Source organism: Pongo pygmaeus, chromosome 13 (assembly GCF_028885625.2).
Source record: "Pongo pygmaeus isolate AG05252 chromosome 13, NHGRI_mPonPyg2-v2.0_pri, whole genome shotgun sequence".
Classification (NCBI taxonomy): domain Eukaryota; kingdom Metazoa; phylum Chordata; class Mammalia; order Primates; family Hominidae; genus Pongo; species Pongo pygmaeus.
This window is the reverse complement of record NC_072386.2, coordinates 116219879-116240599: the sequence shown is the minus strand read 5'-3', so window position 1 is coordinate 116240599 and position 20721 is coordinate 116219879. Positions and strand designations below refer to the sequence as shown.

The window sequence follows — 20721 nt, the reverse complement described above, 5'->3', positions numbered from 1 at the left end:
TTACATAGTATCATCATTTCTCACTGTTTTCTCTCCATAAAAAGTGAGATGCCAGTATTCATATCTCGATGGACTATAAAAATTCCCCTTTCATCCTCACCTCTTCCTGTGCTGCCTTCTCCTCTAGTCTTGAATTACAATCTTTGACACATGTGCATTGCCTAGAAAGCCCTATTTGGTTAACAGATATCACTGTGAAAAGCAAGAACACAAAAAGAAAAGGTTATTACTTCCCCTCTTCTCGTTAACACATACCTCATTAATAATACCCTTGGCTGGTCGGGCATGGTGGCTCACACCTATAATCCCAGCACTTTGGGAGGCCAAGGCGGGTGGATCACGAGGTCAGGAGTTCGAGACCAGCCTGGCCAACATGGCGAAACCCTGTCTCTACTAAAAATACGAAAACTAGCCTGGTGTGGTGGCAGGCACCTATAATCCCACTCGGGAGGCTGAGGCAGGAGAATCGCCTGAAACCGGGAGGCAGAGGTTTCAGTGAGCAGAGATCGTGCCATTGCACTCTAGCCTAGGTGACAAGAGCAAGACTCCATCTCAAAAATAATAATAATAATAATACCCTTTGCTTTTTTCATAGAGTGATTCAGTCTACACATTCATATCTTCATTTATTCAACAAATGTTTGTTAAGTACCTTCTAAATGCCAGTCATTTTACTCTTTAGTAAGTATGGAGAGATAATAGAAGAATCCTTGCTCTTTAGAATACAGATGCAGAAATAGGAAAAAACAATATGATTAGTGATATACAGAAATATTGACCAAATTTTGTAAGACCACAAAGGAGAATTGCTTGAATTTCGGAGATCCAAGCTATTCTCCTAGAGGAATCAAGGAAAGCTGTTTTTCAAATAAGAAAATGGAGCTCAAAGAGATTTGGTCTAAGAATTTGAGTTAGCATTAAAACCAGATGAGTCTGCAAAATCCCTGTTCTTTCCACCAAACTATATCATGGGAAGTGCCCCTGTTTCCATTGTGTTGTAAACTCTGAGATGTCTGTATCGGGGGATTTCCTGAGGCAGGGACCAGAGCTGCCCCCTTTTTTTTCTCTCCCCATTTCAAAGTCCACCAGTTTTTTATTTGTTTAAAGAATAATGGACAAGAAGTGGGGAGACCAGAGTTTTCGAGACCAGCTTTGCCTCTGTTTAACTGGGTGATCATGAGCATGTTATCCCTCTTTTCTCTGCCTCCATTTCCCATCTGTAAAAGCGAGGAGGTTGAACTAAATCTAACTTTTTATAAGTAATATGTTACGGTTTCCTCCTTCTCATCAAAGTGTGTCATATTTCCATAGGTGATTGGGTTCCCAAGTGCCTCAGGAAGTCTTGACACACTATGGCTTTGGCAGAGGAATGGGTGGGGGTCAAGAAGGACAGCTCTTGGCTGCCTGGATTTGAATCTCAGCCCTGTCACTTACATGCTGTTTAATCTTGAGCAAGCCACCTAATGCTATTGAGGCTCAGTTATCTAATTTGTAAAATAGAAATAATAAATGATTCATTTACAAAGTTGATGTGAAGTTTCAGTGAGCTTATATATCTAAGCCGCTTTGCAGAGTATCTGGCTCATCATAGTACTCAATATATGTAGCTAATGATACTGCTGGTATTGTACTAGTACTAATTTGGAGTCCTGAAGCAGTTTTAGAAGTCAAAATATAACAGTAGCTTCTTTTATTAATGATTCCTTTATAAAAGCACCAAAGGAACCAATACGTCCATGTGTAGAATATAGAATTTTAGTCATTATCTCCTCAGATTTTCAATTAAGGGGTCAGAGGAGTTGGAGCACTATTTGCTGCTAGACTTTACTGATGACCCAGAAGAGGCTTCTATTCGTCTTGTATAATATGGCAGGAATCAGTCTTCTTTTCCTTCCTCTGTTCCTGGTGCTCAGGACAGGCCACAGCCCAGGGGGGCACTTTACAAATGTGTTTTGAATGAATGATTTCACACTTCATATTTAAGAACTGGGGAGAATAATAGCACTTGGCAGTGAACCTTTTGCATCTCAAATCTGTGATATTTATTGAATTTGTTTTGAGAGGATTTGGGGGTGTCCCTTAACAATAAAGCAGAATTCTTCTGATATCATTGTTGGACTTTTCTGCTTTGATCAATAGGCTTATTATTTGCCCCTAAACCTCTGTGGTGCTGGAGAATCAAACATTCCGCAGGTTGATTTACATGGCAATAAATAATCTGTGCTGTCTGTTGCTTGTTCCATCCATGTCTGCCCTGTTCATAAAACCCTGGGGGCTCAGTGACCCCAAGATTGGAACACAGTGGACATGTTGACACCCGTTACAGATGTGTGTATGTAGAACATGCTGCTCAGTTACACTGTTGCTCTAATATGCATCCACAATTTGTGTTTAAGGATTGGTGCAACTATAAGTTAGTTTCCATATGACTTTCTTATTAGAGTTACCTTCCCATTTATTTTTTACTTCTGTTACATGCCAGACACTACATATATTATCTCATCTAATCTTTACAGCCTCTGAGGGGCAATTATACCCTTTTTATAGAAGTGGAAACTGAAACTCAAGGTGAAGCTTATTCTCTGAAATCACATAGCCATGAGCCATGGAGCTGAAATTTGAACTCGTTCTGACCACAGAGCTCTCTTAGCCAGTATACCATGACATTTTCCTCATCCAAAGTGCTTTCTTTTGCCCTGTAATTGTTTTGTGTTTCAGTTAGTACCCTGTTGCAGAGATCCAAAAGTTTCCTATGCCATTCAGAGATGAATTTTAAATATCTTAACAGCATTGCGAATACCTGAAATGTAAAATGACAAACTTAGCTAGATTACTTTCTTGTTATCAATCCATTTAGCAAATTTACAGTTTCCATTAATTTTAATTTGTCCTTATTACCTGTTTTTTATAATAAATATCTCTTAGTCATGACAGACTCACTGAGTATGGATCACCTGAAGTAGGCTCCCTCTCAATAAGCAGAGTTGCAGCTAAAGATTTGTGAATTAATTGGGAAAATTGCAAATCAGGTAGTCAGTGAAATAATTCATTGTCACATCCAATCAATAAACTTGGTAAATCAACTCATTTAATTCAAAAAATGATCTATATAGATCAAGCTACCAATTAAACAATTAGCATACACTTTGCAATTAATTAATTTAAGCATCAATCATGTAATTAAAACTCCAAATATAAGCTGCAGAATTTAGAATTCTACTGCCTTGTGAACTTTTGGGTTCCTGCTTCTGAAGCTAGCATACTTCTGAAGCTCACAGGTTTGCGGTTTGGAGCAATTGAATTGATTGCAATCTACACTGTCTGTATGTTGGTATAGTTTCCCACCCTCTTTGAACAGATCAACTTTTTACTTCCCCCAAAGAGGGTATGTGTTGATTCTAAACTGGGCAAGACTGCAATCTGAGAGTACTGTCTGGACATTCTAGGGAGTGGGAAGTGTGCAGAAGTAGTCAAGAGGACCAGGTATCTGTGTCAGGACTAATCCAGTCATTTGCTTTTACTCTGCTAAGGATCCATGGTGTTTGAAGTCAGATTCTACCAACTGAGTTAGATACTCTTTAGAGAAGGGAGAACTGTATGGATTGTCTTGGTTACCTTGAGTATTTCTCCTGATCTAGAGCACAGATATTTTCTTTTTTAATTTTAATTTTAATTTTATTTTTTTGAGACAGGGTCTTACTCTGTTGCCCAGGCTGGAGTGAAGTAGCACCATCATAGCTCACTGCAGCCTCGACCTCACGGGCTCAAGTGATCCTCTCACCTCAGCCTCCTGAGTAGCTGGAACTACAGGCGCGCACCACCATGTCTGGCTAATTTTTGTATTTTTAGCAGAGACGGGGTTTCGCCATGTTGCCCAGCTAGTCTTGAACTCCTGGGATCAAGCGATCTGCCTGCCTCAGCCTCCCAAAGTGCTGGGGTTACAGGCATGAGCCACCGTGCCTGGCCAGATATTTTCTTAATCCTAACCATAAATCAAAAGCCTCTGACCCCTGCCTTCCCCGTGGCCAAATAATCTTCCCCCCTTTACAGTTTTGTTTATATCTGTTTTATATATATTTTTTTACATTTGTATTGTAGCTAGTGTAATGCTTATTACTTTTCCTCCCTACTATGCTGTAAGCTGCTTTTAGGGCTGATACTAAATCTCACCTTTGATCTAAGAGGTTAGGTTCTTTGTTGTAGCTGCAATAGGGCTCAGTGAATGTTGCAAGAATAGAGTAGTATAAAGACCTTCATTTCACACTGTTTTTCTCCCCTTTGCATTGCCATGTGTATTCTCTCTATCAAGTGAAGTAGGATTTGGGATTTTTTACTGTATCACCAGGCTTGGGGTAAAGAAAAGCAGTCTCCTCAATTTGCTTGCTGTGCACCATACCCTCTGGTCTTCTTGTCCCTTCCCTACCTTGGTATTCACTCGCCTTTTTGGTTTTCCTTTCAGTGACAATGTCAGTGCCTACTGCCTGCATATTGCTGAGGATGATGGGGAGGTGGACACCGATTTCCCCCCGCTGGATTCCAATGAGCCCATTCATAAGTTTGGCTTCAGTACTTTGGCCCTGGTTGAAAAGTACTCATCTCCTGGTCTGACATCCAAAGAGTCACTCTTTGTTCGAATGTGAGTACTGACTCTATTACTTCTCTCAGTATCTCATCCCAGCCTTCTAGCATTTTGGATCTAATTTTGGTTTTGTTCATCAAATAAATGATATTTGGCATCTGGAGAGTCCACTGGTAATAACAATAACTCCCAGAGAGATGCTGAGGACGACATTCGCATTGTATTTCATGCCTCTGCACCTAGGCTACACAGACTGCTTTGCAGTGGCACATTGTGTGAAGCAGATCTCTGAACGGCATGTCCAGAGCCAGGCCTCTGGAAACACTGGTGCACTGGGAGCCTGTGAAGCAAAACTTCCGGGTTTGCACCTTCTCTGTGAGGAATATACACTAACTGAAAATGTGCACTGTGCCCACTTCTCTCTTGTGTCTTAAAATAATTTTCTCTCAGACCAAATTTGACCTTCCCTGTCAGTTGCCTGCCTTGAGACTGAGCACACGTCTTCAGCTTTTTTTCTGCCTTTCTCAGAAAAGCGTGTGTAAATGCATAAAATAAAATCCACTGGAATATGAAAGTATTCTGTTATTTAAAGTTATCAGATTATTGAACAAATTCATGATATAGTAATATGTGTGGCTTTACTAGTAGATTAAACAATATCCAGCTGTATACCTAACAGTAACTCCTGAAGCCTGTTGTTTCAAAGCGGTGATGAGCATAAATGGTATTTGAGAAATCTGCAACAGCTGTGATGTACTGTGGTGTTAGCTATGACTTCTGTTCATGACAGAGTCACTGGCGCTGTGATTCTACAGTGATTGGTTGCCTACACTTATAAATCAAGGAAATGCAAAATATTAGAAGTTAGTGAAAATTAAAATGTAGTTTTTATCCATTCAAGTTTATGAGCTCCTGAGTTTTATCCACATGTACCAATTGTTAAGTGAAAACCTGCTGCATTTGGATTTTACTCTCAAACCTAAGCTTTTTTTCACCTTAGGCCTCAGCAGTCTTTCTCGTGGTCATCTCCTGGGAACAATAGCGATCCCTTTGGCACCCCCTGCTGTTAGTAACCAGCAAATTCACTGTTCAAAAGAGGGATTGCTTTAGAAGACATTTCACTGTCTCTCTCAACATTCTGCCTTTGTTTGAGATTGTTATAGAAAATAGGGTTATGCTACATATGATATATGAGTATTTTGGCTCTTTCTACCCTTGAGCAAAGAAAGAATAACTGAGTGCCTGGGGGTAAGCTGGAGAGTGGGCCCTCAGGCTTTCATGGTGGCCATTTCATCCCTACTACAAGGTCAAGTTTGGTGTAAATAACAGCAAATTTTTTCCTGCTTTTTCATTTCAGAGGTACTAAAGTAACTTTAAAGAATATTTAAAATAATTGAAAAGTTGGCCAATGATGCCTCCGTCTTAAGTATTTTTAATCTTGTATAATAATATAATCATGTTTATGTTACTCAGTTTTACTTGTAGCACACATATATTTTGTGTTATTTTTACTTGACATTAAATTAGGTCAGGCGCAGTGGCTCATGCCTGTAATCCCAGTACTTTGGGAGACCGAGGCAGGCCAGGATTTGGGAGGCCAAGGAGGGTCAAGAGTTCGAAACCAGCTTGGCCAACATGGTGAAGCCCCGTCTCTACTAAAAATACAAAAATTAGCCGGATGCAGTGGTGGGCACCTGTAATCCCAGCTACTCGGGAGGCTGAGGCAGGAGAATCGCTGGCACCCGGGGAGGCAGAGGTAGCAGTGAGCTGAGATCGCGCCATTGCACTCCAGCCTGGGCGACAAAACGAGACTCCATCTAAGAATAAATAATAAATTATAAATGTTTCAGTATTTGTTCTTAATTCCTACAGTCTGTATTTATGTGCCAGAGATCTAGGCAGAGACAGCACTACCCTCATGGAGCTTACTATCTAGTAGTGAGACAGTTGTCAAATAATTAAAATCTGATAAGCAGTATAAAAGAAAAGTGTATGGGATGTAGTGGAAGCCAATCACAGAATATTTAGATTGCTTCCTTGTGTGGTTTTAATAAGTAATTTGATGATGACGGTCATTATCTATATACCTTTTATTCTGTTGAACAACTTCTTTAGGATCATGCCTTGTAAGTAGGATTATTGGTCAGAGTAAAAACATCTTTAGACTCACTTTTTATTGACAAATAGCCCTCTGAAAGATGTCCTAATTTACAGTGTTACCAACAGAATTCCTAAAATCATTTTTATAGTTTTACCATTACAAGGTATTAGAAGTTTTTTTTTTCCTACTCTAAAAGATATACACAGTGGCATTTCAATAGTTTTTACTTGCATTTTCATTGATTATTAATATGACTAGAACTTTTTCTACATAAATATTAACACATGATCATAGCAGTCTTTTGAACCAAAAGTCCTTTTTTAAAGCAAGAGGCTTTAAATCACTGAGTTTTCAGTAGAGTGGAGTGGGGCTAGGATTCATATGCCTTTCCAGGAGGGGCATCTAAGACTACACAGTGTTTCACTATGAACCCTGCCTTCTGGAGAATAGGAAGGAGGGGGAAGGCAGAGAGTAACGACTGCTTTAAACTTAATACTCTGTTTTTTGATCCTGAATTACTCCCATCCCTGTGTTACCACTCCCAGACACACACATAGCCCAGTCAACCCTTTTTCTATTTTAAAATTCAAGAGAGTTTATTTGATGTGTCTGGAGTGTTTCTGAAAACACAAGGTAAAGTGAAATCTTTATATGTGAGCATTAAGAACAAAAGTGTCAATAAATTTTCTTTTTCTCAGTCGTCTGATGAAATAGTACAGATTACTGACCGTTTGCCCTGTGTGTATTTTCTTGGTTCAGCAACCTCTTACTCGCCTTTCCGGTCTATATTCTAAGTTAGTAAAGCTTCTCCTACAAATGCAGAACAGAGCAGACCTTCAGGAGTCTCTAGGGATGTGTCTAAGGTTTCAGAGAAGGAAATCTCAGCAAAATAAATAAAGCCATAACTACTCCTCCTCGTCATTTCCCCCCTTTCCTCCTTCCATTTGTCTCTCAGTAGAGGAGGGACAAGAAGTGGCTGGGAAGGCACTAAGCTGAAACGGAAAGAGGGAAGTAGGTTTGACAATAGGGAGTGAACTAATGCTTACTAAGGGTCAACTATGCATATGCCATCTCACTTAATCCCAAAATAGCCCAGTTTTTATGAACAATTTAGAGACGTGGAACCTGAGGGTGAGCAATATTGTTCTTAAGCCTGGATTTGACCCCATCCCTGACTTTAAAGTCCATGCCCTTTCCAACCCTCTGCTGAAAGATTGAGGCTGGGGAATCTGGTGTTGGTTTAACCTGTGAATCTCACTGTCTTAAGGCTGACATTCAGCCACTGCTATAGTGCAGTAGGCGACAGCATGGTGGGCTCTGAGCCAGACCGCTTGGATGCTGATCCTAGCCTTGCCCTTACTAGTGTGTGTGGTCCTGGATGAATATTTAACTTTTGTGTGGCTCAGTGAAATGGAGATAATAATACCTACCTCACAGATCAGTTATGAGGATTAAATGAGTTAATAGATCTGAAGCACTTAGAACAGTGTTTAGCATATGTACGCATCATCTTAGTGTTAGCTGCTGTTATTGTCACTATTAATAAACAACCCTTGGAGAGCAAGAACTGAATTATCTGTGCCCACAATACTCAGTCTCACTCCATTACTATGATAGATCTGTCACACGTATTTCTTGAATGGGTTACTGAGTAGATCTCTGCCACTTCTACATTTTTCTTCTCTGACTTTGTTTTATAGCAGAGGAGGGATAGTGTTTAGGTGGGCATTGCTCAGCTGGACTGAAAAAGCTGAATTGGAATAACTTTCAGTGAACATGGGCAGTGGGTAAACATTGAGGTTCTACAGACTTTCAAATGAGACCTCTTATGAGCACACATCCTCTAAGTTAGTAGCAAGACCATTAACTTCTTGAAGACTAAGAAGGCACAGTCTTATTGTCTCTGTATCCTTAGCACCCATCACAGGGCTTCATGGAGAAGGAATGACTGAATCTGCAGGTGTCTGTGGGCTGTCAGGAGGACACTTGACCCAGCACTGTGTCCCATCTTGCTTTCTGAGACCTCTTCCCCTTTTTTACACCTGTTCCTGCCTTTCAAATACCAGGAAGCCCAGGTCGCCTTCTGACCTTCAGAGGCCCTCACACCAGTTATTCCTGGGGCTCCAGTACCACTTTCCCTCTAAGTGCGGCAGCACAGACTTTGAATTTAGGCAAACCTGGGTTCACGTTTCAGCTTCACTAGTATCTTGCTACATGCATGACCTTAGACAATTTTACTTACCTTTGTTAAGTCTCAGTTTCTTCATCTGTAAAATTTGGGTAACAGTAACTATCTCATGGAATTGTCATGAGGGAATTTCTTAAATGTAAGTTATGTACAGACTCTTTTAAAGGGAAATAAATTCTCCTAAAGTCTCAATGTTTATCCAAATGAGTTTTTTAATAATGCTACTTGGACACATGCAAATATAAAGTTCTGTAATGTTTAGCTATAAATTCGATGTTTTTATACAACCTAAACAAAATTACAAACTAAATACAGATAAAACTATAACATTAATAAAATACAAATTAACAACTTTAATGTAACAGATGATGTTTTGCTGAAATTAAACATTGCTGATGTTGGGTTTAATTGGGTGTTAAATGTTTTACTTGTCAACTTGAGTCTTTTGATTTTCATATGAAACATCATGATTAACATCCTTTTAAACAGTGTATTTTTAACTACTAGTCCATTATTTTAGTGGGCCAATTGATTTATAATGTGTCCCCCCACACAAACACATAAATTTTAAATGTTCTTTACTAGAAAATGTTTTTTTTTTGTTTTGTTTTTTGTTTTTTTGATAGTTTCTTGCTGTGTGGCCTAGTCTGGAGTGCAGTGATGTGATCATGGCTCACTGCAGCCCCAAACTCCTGGGCTCAAAGGACCCTCCTGCCCCAGCCTCCCAAGTAGCTGGAACTACAGGCATGTGTCACCACGCCCAACTAACTCTATCTTTAGTAGAGACAAGGTCTCACTGTGTTGCCCAGGCTGGTCCTGAACTCCTGAGCTCAAGCAGTCCTCCTGCCTCAGCCTCTCAAAGTGTTAGGATTAGAGGCATGAGCCACCGCTCCTAACCTAGAAAACTCTACTTTACGTTTGACCCACCATGCTTTCTGTTAGTATGATCAGTTTGTGGTGGTTTGCCCAGGACTCTCCCTGTTTCAAAACTGAAAGTCCTGAATCTATGAGCACTCCCTGATGCTCACCTCCAACCCCTTCCTCCATCCTAGGTAAACCAGATTGGTCACTCTACTTTATCTGTTGCTTGGTCTATACATAAGTGGGCTCTGCCTGACTGATACTTGTATATAGTGTGACTTGGCACCAAACAGCACAGATTTTTCAGAGACCAGCAAGACTGTTCATAGAGATCGTTGTGCCCACTGAATTCTCTCATCATTTTTCTCTGTGCAGCAAACAAGTTCTGTATGCAGCTTGCAGTAATGCCGTTTGACTTTTACTAAGTTTGTTAGTTATGTTAAATAACTCTAGCTGTTGAAACACATAACCCCCCAAATCTCGCCACCGTATCCTAGGGTTGGCAAACTTGTTTTTTTGAGATAGGGTATTGCTCTGTGGCCCAGGCTGGAGTGCAGTGATATCATCTTGGCTCACTGCAACCTCTGCCTCCCAGGCTCAAGCAATCGTCCCACCTCAACCTCCCAAGTAGCTGGGACTACAGGCATGCGCCACCATGCCCAAATAATTTTTGTATTTTTTGTAGAGACAGAGTGTTGCTATGTTGCCCAGGCTGGAGTGCAGTGACATCATCTTGGCTCATTGCAACCTCTGCCTCCCAGGCTCGAGCAATCGTCCCACCTCAGCCTCCCAAGTAGCTGGGACTACAGGCATGCGCCACCATGCCCAAATAATTTTTGTATTTTTTGTAGAGACAGAGTGTTGCTATGTTGCCCAGGCTGGTCTCAAATTCCTGGACTCAAGTGATCTGCTCGCCTCAGCTTCCCAAAGTGCTGGGATGATAGGCTTCAGCCACTGCTTCTAGCTCAGCAAACTTTTTCTGCAAAGGGCCAGATAGTAAATATTTACGCTATTGGCCATAGAGTTTCTGTAACTCAGCACTGCGATTGTAGTGTGTGAGTAGCCATAGACTACATAGACAAATGGGCATGGGGTAGGTTTGTTGGTCAACTTCTAGATTTTCCCAATAAGTTTCTTTCTTTCTGTCTGTCTTGCCCTCCCCTCCCCTCCCCTTCCCTCCCCTCCCATTTTTTTGGGTAGAGTTTCACTCTTGTCACCCAGGCTGGAGTGTAATGGCGTGATCTTGGCTCATTGCAACCTCCACCTCCCAGACTCAAGCGATTCTCCTGCCTCAGCCTCCCGAGTAGCTGGGATTACAGGCACCTGCCACCATGCCCTGCCAATTTTTGTGTTTTTAGTAGAGACGGGGTTTCACCGTGTTGGCCAGGCTGGTCTTGAAGTCGTGACCTCAGGGGATCTGCCTGCCTCTACCTCCCAAATCCTCCCCTGGGATTACAGGTGTGAGCCGCCGCGCCCAGCCTAATAATTTTATTTCTTGTTCACATTTGTCTGATGTGGGCCAGGTGGCTCTCTTGGGTATTTCTCCTCTAGGCAGTGGCTCAGGGCTCCCCAGGTGGGTGGAAAATGGGGAACATGAAAGATGAGGAGTGAGGAGGGGCCTACATCTATATCTTTATCTCATACACCGCCCCCCCCACACACACACAGTGACATATATAAAATATGTGGTGACACATATAATTTTGCTTTTAGTTCAATGAAAAGCATATATAGATATATATGTCTACACATCCATATCATACATACATTGATATGTATAGATAATACATCTCTATATGCTTTTCATTAGACTAAAATCAAAATTGTTTTTAATTTAAAAAAATTTTAGAGACAGTGTCTCACTATGCTGCCCAGGCTGGACTGGAACTCTTGGGTTCAGACAGTCCTCCTGAGTAGCTGGAACTAAAGGCTCACATCACTGTGAGAAAACAGGTTTTTAAATTCTGAAACTTAGTCTGTAAATTCATCTGTTGATTCCTGGGGGCTCTTGAACCTCAGGAAATGCTGCTGTGATTATTAATATTAGCTGAGACTCTGACATGTAGGAAGTGTTACATAGTTGCTATTGTTATTTCTGTCAGGGATTCTCAGTGGGAATAATTTACACTAAGGTGAGAATGGGGTTTAACCTTCCTTTGAGTTATTTTTTATTATATAATTAATATGTGTCCATTATAGCAAAATTGGGAAATAGATCTGTTTCTGCATATAAAAGAAATTTTTAAATTTGTCTTCATTCCATCATGCAAAGATTGTGAATTATATTTTATAATTATTTACATTTTTTTTATTATTATACTTTAAGTTTTAGGGTACATGTGCACAATGTGCAGGTTAGTTACATATGTATACATGTGCCATGCTGGTGTGCTGCACCCATTAACTCGTCATTTAGCATTAGGTATATCTCCTAATGCTATCCCTCCCCCCTCCCCCCACCCCACAACAGTCCCCAGAATGTGATGTTCCCCTTCCTGTGTCCATGTGTTCTCATTGTTCAATTCCCATCTATGAGTGAGAACATGCGGTGTTTGGTTTTTTGTCCTTGCAATAGTTTACTGAGAATGATGATTTCCAATTTAATCCATGTCCCTACAAAGGACATGAACTCATCATTTTTTATGGCTGCATAGTATTCCATGGTGTATATATGCCACATTTTCTTAATCCAGTCTATCATTGTTGGACATTTGGGTTGGTTCCAAGTCTTTGCTATTGTGAATAATGCTGCAATAAACATACGTGTGCATGTATCTTTATAACAGCATGATTTATAGTCCTTTGGGTATATACCCAGTAATGGGATGGCTGGGTCGAATGGTATTTCTAGTTCTAGATCCCTGAGGAATCGCCACACTGACTTCCACAATGGTTGAACTAGTTTACAGTCCCACCAACAGTGTAAAAGTGTTCCTATTTCTCCACATCCTCTCCAGCACCTGTTGTTTCCTGACTTTTTAATGATTGCCATTCTAACTGGTGTGAGATGGTATCTCATTGTGGTTTTGATTTGCATTTCTCTGATGGCCAGTGATGATGAGCGTTTTTTCATGTGTCTTTTGGCTGCATAAATGTCTTCTTTTGAGAAGTATCTGTTCATATCCTTTGCCTACTTTTTGATGGGGTTGTTTGTTTTTTCTTGTAAATTTGTTGGAGTTCTTCATCCCTGGGATGCAAGGCTGGTTCAATATACGCAAATCAATAAATGTAATCCAGCATATAAACATAACCAAAGACAATTATTTACATTTTTTAAAGAGGAACTAATTAATGAATTTCTCATTGGAAAACTATTCTGTGGAGGGAACGTGAAATTGGATGTCTTCTGATGTTCTTACTAAATCAAGACTAGATCTGTCTAGCCTTCCCTCTAGAACCCCTGGACCCCAGGAATCCCCTGGATAGAGTTGTTGTTCAGAGAAGGAGAATTGATTATTCTAACAACTTGCAAATCAGGAGCCTGCTAATGGAAACTGCCTCTTTTAACAAATCTTCAAGTGGATTCCTAAGCTATCCATTGTTCCTGATTGATTTTGGACAGAGCAAATATATCTATAAATGGGAATCCCTAACTTGCTGACTACTTTGAGCCTAAGCAGTAAAGATGTTTGGATATCAGGAGTGTCAGAGAGGAGAAGTAGGGAGTGGGAGGAATGGGAAGGTTTTTGGCTGACCCCCAAAACCAGATAAAGAGCTGGAGCTCAGATAGTGCCCAGCATCTTGAGAAGTGTTTCTTGCCAGCAGTGACCAAGCCAAAGCCTACTGTTCCTTTAGACAAAGTAGGACAAGGGAGAATGAGATCTTGAGTGGGCTAAGTGCCTCTCAAGGATAGGGACCTGCCTTGTTCGTCTCCTTCTCCCATTCCCAACACAGGCCTAATTTAGTCAGAATTTGTGAGACTGAATTGAGTTCAAAAGTGGCAATGACAAAAACCACTGTGGTAGTATGATTACCTTATATGTGTTGACATTAAAGTTTTATGCCAGAATTCTACTCTGGAGTGGGGGAAGAAGGGCGTTAAAGGGGGAAAAAAAAAGTCAAGGCCAATAAAATGGTCAGAATCTCCTTAGGTTAGAAGTCAGAGCAGTTAAACTGTCTCCTATATATATATGTGTGTTTTCCTTTAAATATTTGATATATTAGAGGAACATGAGGAAGGAACAGTTCTAACCAAGAGCTGTTTGGGTAACAGCTGTCAGGTAACAGTGGAAGGTCTTAGCCCAGAAGCTGGGCTGCCTTGGGCATTGTGGCCCAGCAGGCTCCCAGAGACTGCCTTGGCTTCTCTTGGCTCTGCAGAAAGGGAACGATGAGCTGCTTTTTTAAAGAGGCGTGCCCTAGGTTCATTCACGCTCTTTACTGGGCTTTTCAGAAGAGTGGGGAGTTTTAGTTTACCTTCTTGATGATAAATCCACAGTATACCCCCAAGTGACCAGACCTTTATTAAAGGGTGTTATTAGCTTGAAGCCTTTCCTTCTGTTATATGCTATTGCCTTGTGGTCTAGAGAATGAAAAAAAGAGAAGGGCAGGGAGAACATTTTCACACACTCATTCAGTTTCATACCTCCAACAGATGCTATCTCATTTATTTCTTTTTTTATCATTTATTTCTTTTTTATGATATTTTAAAATTGGCCACACCCCATCAGTAAAGTTTCTTATACGCAATTCACTTTTATAATATATAAGCTGAGGCTCAGAGACATGTAGTTAGTTACTAATTCAAGGCCATACTGTTTGGTAAGAGGCAGAGCTAAAATAGAATAAGGAATAAAAGAAGATGCTTGTGTTCTTTGTAACCAGGCCTGACAATATGAGTATAAATTATCCTGGTTATTTATTGTTTGCTTGAGTCATAGAGGACCAACTGTGTGTTGTTTCTTTTCATTCTGTTGTATTAGCAAACATTTTCATTGTCCAGATTGTCCTCGTGTATGGAAATGTAACATATGCAGCCTGTTTAATTTTGTATTTGTAAATCTGACTTGATTTCCTTTTTGGCAACAGCTACTGTCTAGAGAAAAGAAAGGATTTTTCTTTGTGCCTGTTTAAAGTGACAGAAATATTGGAGCAAGTAATAAAGATGGAAAGCATTAATTACACACTTCTAAGAATTTAAAGGTCAGACAAGCTAAATATGTATGTTTTGCTCACCGGAATGTCTTGAAATTGTGCCAGGATTCGCTTTGTTCCTACCATAAAAGCACACATTTTAGATAACCATCAACTTACTTTGTATCTAAAAATTATACCAGATTGTTGCTTTAGTTAATATGTATCTTCAAAGTTGGGGAGCTCCCATTTCTGAGCCCATGTGATTGGTTTGGTGATGCTTCCCCCTTTGGCCGTGTTTAGTTACTATGTCTCATTTTGATTTCCTCTGTTCTCCCCTCAGCTTATGTCGGAGTCTGTCAGCTGCTGCTATGTACATGTCAGGCTAGTGACTTGGAATGTTTATTAATACAATGTCAGTCTTGCTGTTGAAAAAACTGTGATGCTTCTCAGAAGGTTGTGATAGAACGAAGCGTTTGATTTCCAGATCCTGTCTGCACTGCATGGTGAATACATTCTCAGATGTTATGCAGTTCACTGACCTGACAGTTATGGAACCCCGCCTGGGACCCCATTTCAGCAGGACATATTTGAACAGAAACAGTTTGCAAAACTTTACACACTTAAACTCCTGCCAAGGCAAACTGTTAGCCACTTGAGTTTGTTATAAATACCCAGTGGCAGTGGTTGGAAGTAGCCCACGGTGTGTTTTATATTCTGAACGGAATGTGAATGTCTTTGCGGTTATATAGAGTAGTAAATAATTGAGTTTGATTAGGGAGAGGGACCTCATTATCCCCCACCTGTGCCCAGCTGGAAGGGGAGGGTCGAAATGAAGCCATTAGCTGTCTCTCTTACTGGCATCTCAAAGAGCTCAAATACATCTGTGTCTTATTTTCTTTTCTGGCACAATCAGTCGAGCAAGCTAAGCAGGCATGACCGGATTTGGCAAGTCCCAAGGACTCTGGCAAAGATACACAAGGAGAAGGCGGAGGGCAGTCATTTTGGCTTCTCACTGCCCATTAGTCTAGCGAGTTATGTTTTTGGAAAATGTCTGTTTTGAAAAAGAGTACTTTGTCCAATGTCAAACATTGCATGCTCCCAAAGTACGCTTTGATCTTTAAAAAAATTTTTGGTCAGTGTAAGGGGAAACAAAATGTGGCATTCACACTAGTGTAAACTCTTTATGGATAAAGTCATACTCAAAGGACTTATTTTAAAGCAGGCATGCTGCAGTTATTACAAGGCCTTCTCTTGCTCATATATTTTCATTTTCTACCTTGAAATGCTGGAGAATGAACATGCATGGAATTGGACCAGAGCAGGTTGGGAACTAGAGTGTGTCTTCATCACTATTGGGAACTGGTCAGGACCGGAGACTCGAGAACTGCTCGTAGCAACCTTTTCCCACTTCTGCAAACTGAGACTGTGGCTTTTGAAACCATGACATTCTCCAGGTCTCTTTAAAAATCTTGTAGGTCATATGGTTAGTCTAAGAGTCTGGACATTCATAGTCAAGCTGAATTTGTTACAGTGAAAGTTGAACCTTTTCCACAGATTGGGTCAGTGGTTCCGGTATGGAAGATGTGCTCCCTGGAAGTCTCTTCTTTCCCCAAGTCCCTAAGACTGCCTTTGGGGCTGTGGAGGGATTAACAAACACAGACTTGGGAGTCTAGCTGATCTGGGTTCAAGTCCTGGCTCCTTCAGGACTTATTAATTATATACTATATTAACTTATTGTGTAACTCCAGACAAATGTCTCAACCTTGCCAAACCTCAATTTTCTCTGTTATAAAATGGAATGCATAATAACACCTATCTTTTCTAGGAGGATTAAACAAAGTAAGTGCTCAATAAATATTGAATATTATTGTCTCATTATATATTACTTCATTGTACATATGAAGAAAATGCTTATGCTTATTATATATTAACTGTTTATTAAGCATTTATCTTTTTTTAACTAGTGGCTTGTCTATAAGCATTTATTATATGACAGATATTATGGTAAGTACTTTAGAAGTATTTTGCCTTTACAACAATGTTAAAATCCAAGAATAATTATCATCCTCATTTTGTAGATGAGGAAATGAAGTTAAAGTGATTATGTTGTTATCCATGAAAGCAGAGGTGGGGTTCCAAACCAGGTCACTTTATTCTAGAGCTTACTGTGCTCTGCTGCCTTCTGGTGCTGCCACTGTCTCTCCTAGCATGGTTTAGAGTTAAATGATGTCTATGTTTTAAGACATCATCCCCACTAGGAAGCTTCCCGGACCCTCTCACCTCTGTGTGGCTGGGTTAAGTGCCCTATGTTTGTTTTGGCAGCACTCTGAACTTGCCTCCGCCTTTGTGACTGTTACACAGAACTATAATTGTTGGCTTCTTGTCTTTTTCTCCCACTGGACTGTGCAACTTGGGTTAGGGACCACATTGTTGATTTCTGAATCCAAAACAGGATTTTTAATAGATGAGTGATCTCAGGTAAATTCCCTAATGCCTTCAGCCTCAGTTTCTATAAAATGGATGTAATAATTGTACCTATTTTAGGATTGAATGAGTCAATACAGATATTTTTTAACAAGCTTAAAACAGCACCTAGCCTGTAGAAAGTGTTCAATAAATAGTAGTTGCTGTTATTATAATTGTTAAACAGTGGACAACTTGTATTGTGCAAATCAAAAAGTTCTAAATAAATGTTGTTGAAATTCTCTACACCACCATGATTTTTTAATTTCCATCATCACCATGCAAAGCCAGTGAATTAAGTTGAGGTGGAACATACCTGCTTCATAGTTAACACTTTCAAAAAGGAAAACTTTGAAAACTGAACCCAGAGTGCTCCCCTTGGAGCTCTTGGGAAGTTTTGATGCTTGGGCCACAGGCTGCTCACTGACAATGCCCCTGAATATGGCCACCAAGCTCAACAAATCACACATTTTAATGCCCCTGTGTTACCAATGACAGGCAATGAGTTTTGAGACTCCCACCCCCCCCATAAGCAGTCTCTGCTTAGGAGGCAGGGGAAGGAGGGGCTGAAGTGGGGCCTCTTCTTTTGGGATGATGACTTAGGGCAAGGGGAACAAAAGAGAACTAATGTCGATTCCCTTTACTGTTTGCCAGCCATAGTGTGAGGTGCTTGGCATTCATTGTCTGTTTCATCCTCATGACAATTCTATAGGGAAGTAGCCTACTCATTTCATGGATGCGGCTGAGGTTCCCACATGTTACAGCAACATCTCCATTAGCCACGGAACCGGGATTTCGGTCAAAGGGTATTTAACCCCCAGCCGATGCCCTTTCCTCTCTAGTATGCTGCCTTCCAACTTGAGTTCTGGTTCCAGCTCTGTTCCTAAAGATAGAATCTAAGCTTTTCAGATGAAGACCTGTGTCTCTGTGGGCTCCGTGTCTCCCATTGCCTCTCGCTTACTGCTTAGTACAGAAAGCCTGCTTACGTTGGGTTCATGCTGGCATACAAACTTCTCTGGAGTAACTGAGTGGCTGTGCGCTGGGACGGAGCTGAACTCCTCAAGTGCGGAGTCTCTTTTTAAAATGCCCATACATTGTTCAGTGGTTACGAGACTTGACAGAACCTAACTTTGAATTGACTGAAGCACTCCTGGCAGTGTTTCTTCCGCTCCCTGACATGGAGTTTCACCCTAGACCCAGCGTGGACAGCCCAAGGAGCCGTGGGAAGGGCAGCTGCTGCTTCTCAGTGTCCCTAGAATGCCCTGCTCTGGGGGAAAACAAGTTGTCTGTCCCTGAGGCGAGCAGGAGGTGGAGCGGTTTCTGAGCTGAGACTTTGGGTCTGTGTGTAGCCTGCCTGTTCATCCGAGGGCTGATCACCCTGCCACGGCTCCTAACCCAGAGACTGGAGCGTGTGCCACAGGGAAGGCAGGCCGGGACCAGGAGCACCCTTCCTGCCCACTACCAGCACTCCCCCCAGGATCATTGTCTTCTCAGCCTCAAACCCAGCGTCCCACATTAAGTAAAGGCTTTAAAAGATGTATTTCAATAGACTTTTTAGAAAGCCCATAAAAAATCCTGGATATAAAGAAATGAGGCATAAAACCCAGAATGTTTGGAAGTCAAGCTGAAAATTGTGGCGGCAAGTCTCCATCTCCACTTGTTAAATGGGAGCATAACTTAACACTTGCATCTAGACGGAGGCTGAGAACCACTTGCATTCTATGCTCTTACGTTTCGGAAACATATGAGGGTATTACTCAAAAAACAAAACCCTGCCCATCTCCCCCCAAAGCGCTGTAGATGTGGAACAAGATCCAAAGTTGGCATTTGTCTGGAGGGAAAGGAGCGGAGCGTGGGACTGACCTGAGGAAACTCTTATTAGGTCTGCCTGAATGTGCAGCACGCAGGGCAGAACCTCTTTCTCCTTTTAACGTGCACGTTTTTACGGAAATGGAGCCCCAGAGTAAGATACTGCACACTCACGAAGGTCCATTCCGAGGGCCGCGCGTGCCCCTTCCCTTCGCTGTTGTTTTCATTTTCCTCTCATGAACCTTGCTACCCTGGCTTCAGCACGGAGGCTGTAAAGGAAGATGGAGAGCCGAGTTACCTCAGAATGATCACTATCGTTAACATTCACGGGTGGTTCACTTATCATTCCTGACTGCACAGACATGGCAGCCGCTCGGAAGCGTCCGCAGGTGTAGCATGGTGATACATATTACATTGTGCCACAATGGATTTATGTATTCTGTAACAAAAGAAAAGTGTAATGAAAAAATACAGAAGGTAATCCTTTATTCCTCCACCACACAATTTATCAGTAATGCCTGTGGATGATAAGTGCCAGGGATTTCCTCTGCTTGCTTTAACCTTGTCACCCAGGTACGTTTTGGTAAAATGACAGAAAAATACAGACTGGGGATTTTCCTCTGCTCAAAAATCTTTTAAAAGGACACTTTTAATTTATGGAAGTTAGTCCAAACACAAGGCTTCCTTTTGAGCTTTTAGTCTGCCTTTGCTGAAAAAGATAAACGTATTGGCTGGAAATAATGCTGTCAGCCGGCAGCAGATTAGGAGGGAACGTAAGCAGTTTCTAAGCAGACTGAAATCTACAGTAGTTCTGGTAGAACCAGGTGGATGGCAGTTCATGAGGTCCAGGCCAGTACTAGTTTGTGAGTACCCAAGAACTTGTGTTCTCTTTTAGGCCCTACTCATCCATCGCCCAACATATTGTCACAGATGGAGTGCATACTGACTTCTGAGGAGAAAGCAGGGGAAGGCAAATCTGAACGTGGTTGACTGGCATTTGTTCCAAACACACACTGGCCTAGCGCCAGAGCAAATACCCCCAAGTTTATAAATGCACAAGGCACTTTACATTTCAGTACTCTTGCCAAAGTATCACTTACTGCATCGCTCCCTAAATATAGTTTTTTAAAAAGAGCTTTTTCTTATTTTGCTTTGATCAGTAAAATAAACTTTTAAAGATTGTTCTGGGATGGGGTCCAGCTTCTGAGGTAAAGAATGGCTGGGACTCAGGCATGATTCAGTAACAGAGTGTTCAGTAAAATTAGCTTGACAGTTCTCAGGCCTGCTGTTCGATAGCAAGAACTTGACCAAGTTAAAATGGATGATGGTGCTGGCCAGACCAGCATCGGCTTTTTCTTTTTAACAAATGGAATGTCAAGGATTAAACAGCAAGCCGTATGGAGAGGAGGGTTGTGGAGATGTCTCTGTATTAGGGAAGCAAATTAGGTCCTTGGTTTTGAGATTGGCCCCCAGCCCCTGTGGAGAGTCAGCCACCTGGTTGGGTCCAACCTAGGCTTAAGGCCCTTCCCAGCCTGTCCTACCATTGGGAAGCTTTTCCAGAGCTTAGCTTGGGGCTTGGCTTTTCTTTCAGATTTCTTGTCAATACGAAGTTCTGCCATGTTTTTTGGCCACATTCCCTTTAGAGAT

General features: G+C 41.3%; 1 protein-coding gene across 8 annotated transcripts in view; it reads left to right on the top strand.

Moving 5' to 3' along the window:
• MAPKAP1 (MAPK associated protein 1) overlaps window positions 1–20721 on the top strand; it is a 265446-nt gene that overhangs the window by 139087 nt on the left and 105638 nt on the right. For 6 of the 8 annotated variants that reach the window (XM_054500117.2, XM_054500116.2, XM_054500119.2 and 3 more), the window contains one exon: window positions 4460–4636. The exons of the other annotated variants lie outside the window; for them this stretch is intronic. In XM_054500117.2, the coding sequence (XP_054356092.1) occupies window positions 4460–4636 (177 nt within the window). The remainder of the gene's footprint in view (window positions 1–4459; window positions 4637–20721) is intronic. 8 annotated transcript variants of the gene reach the window in all.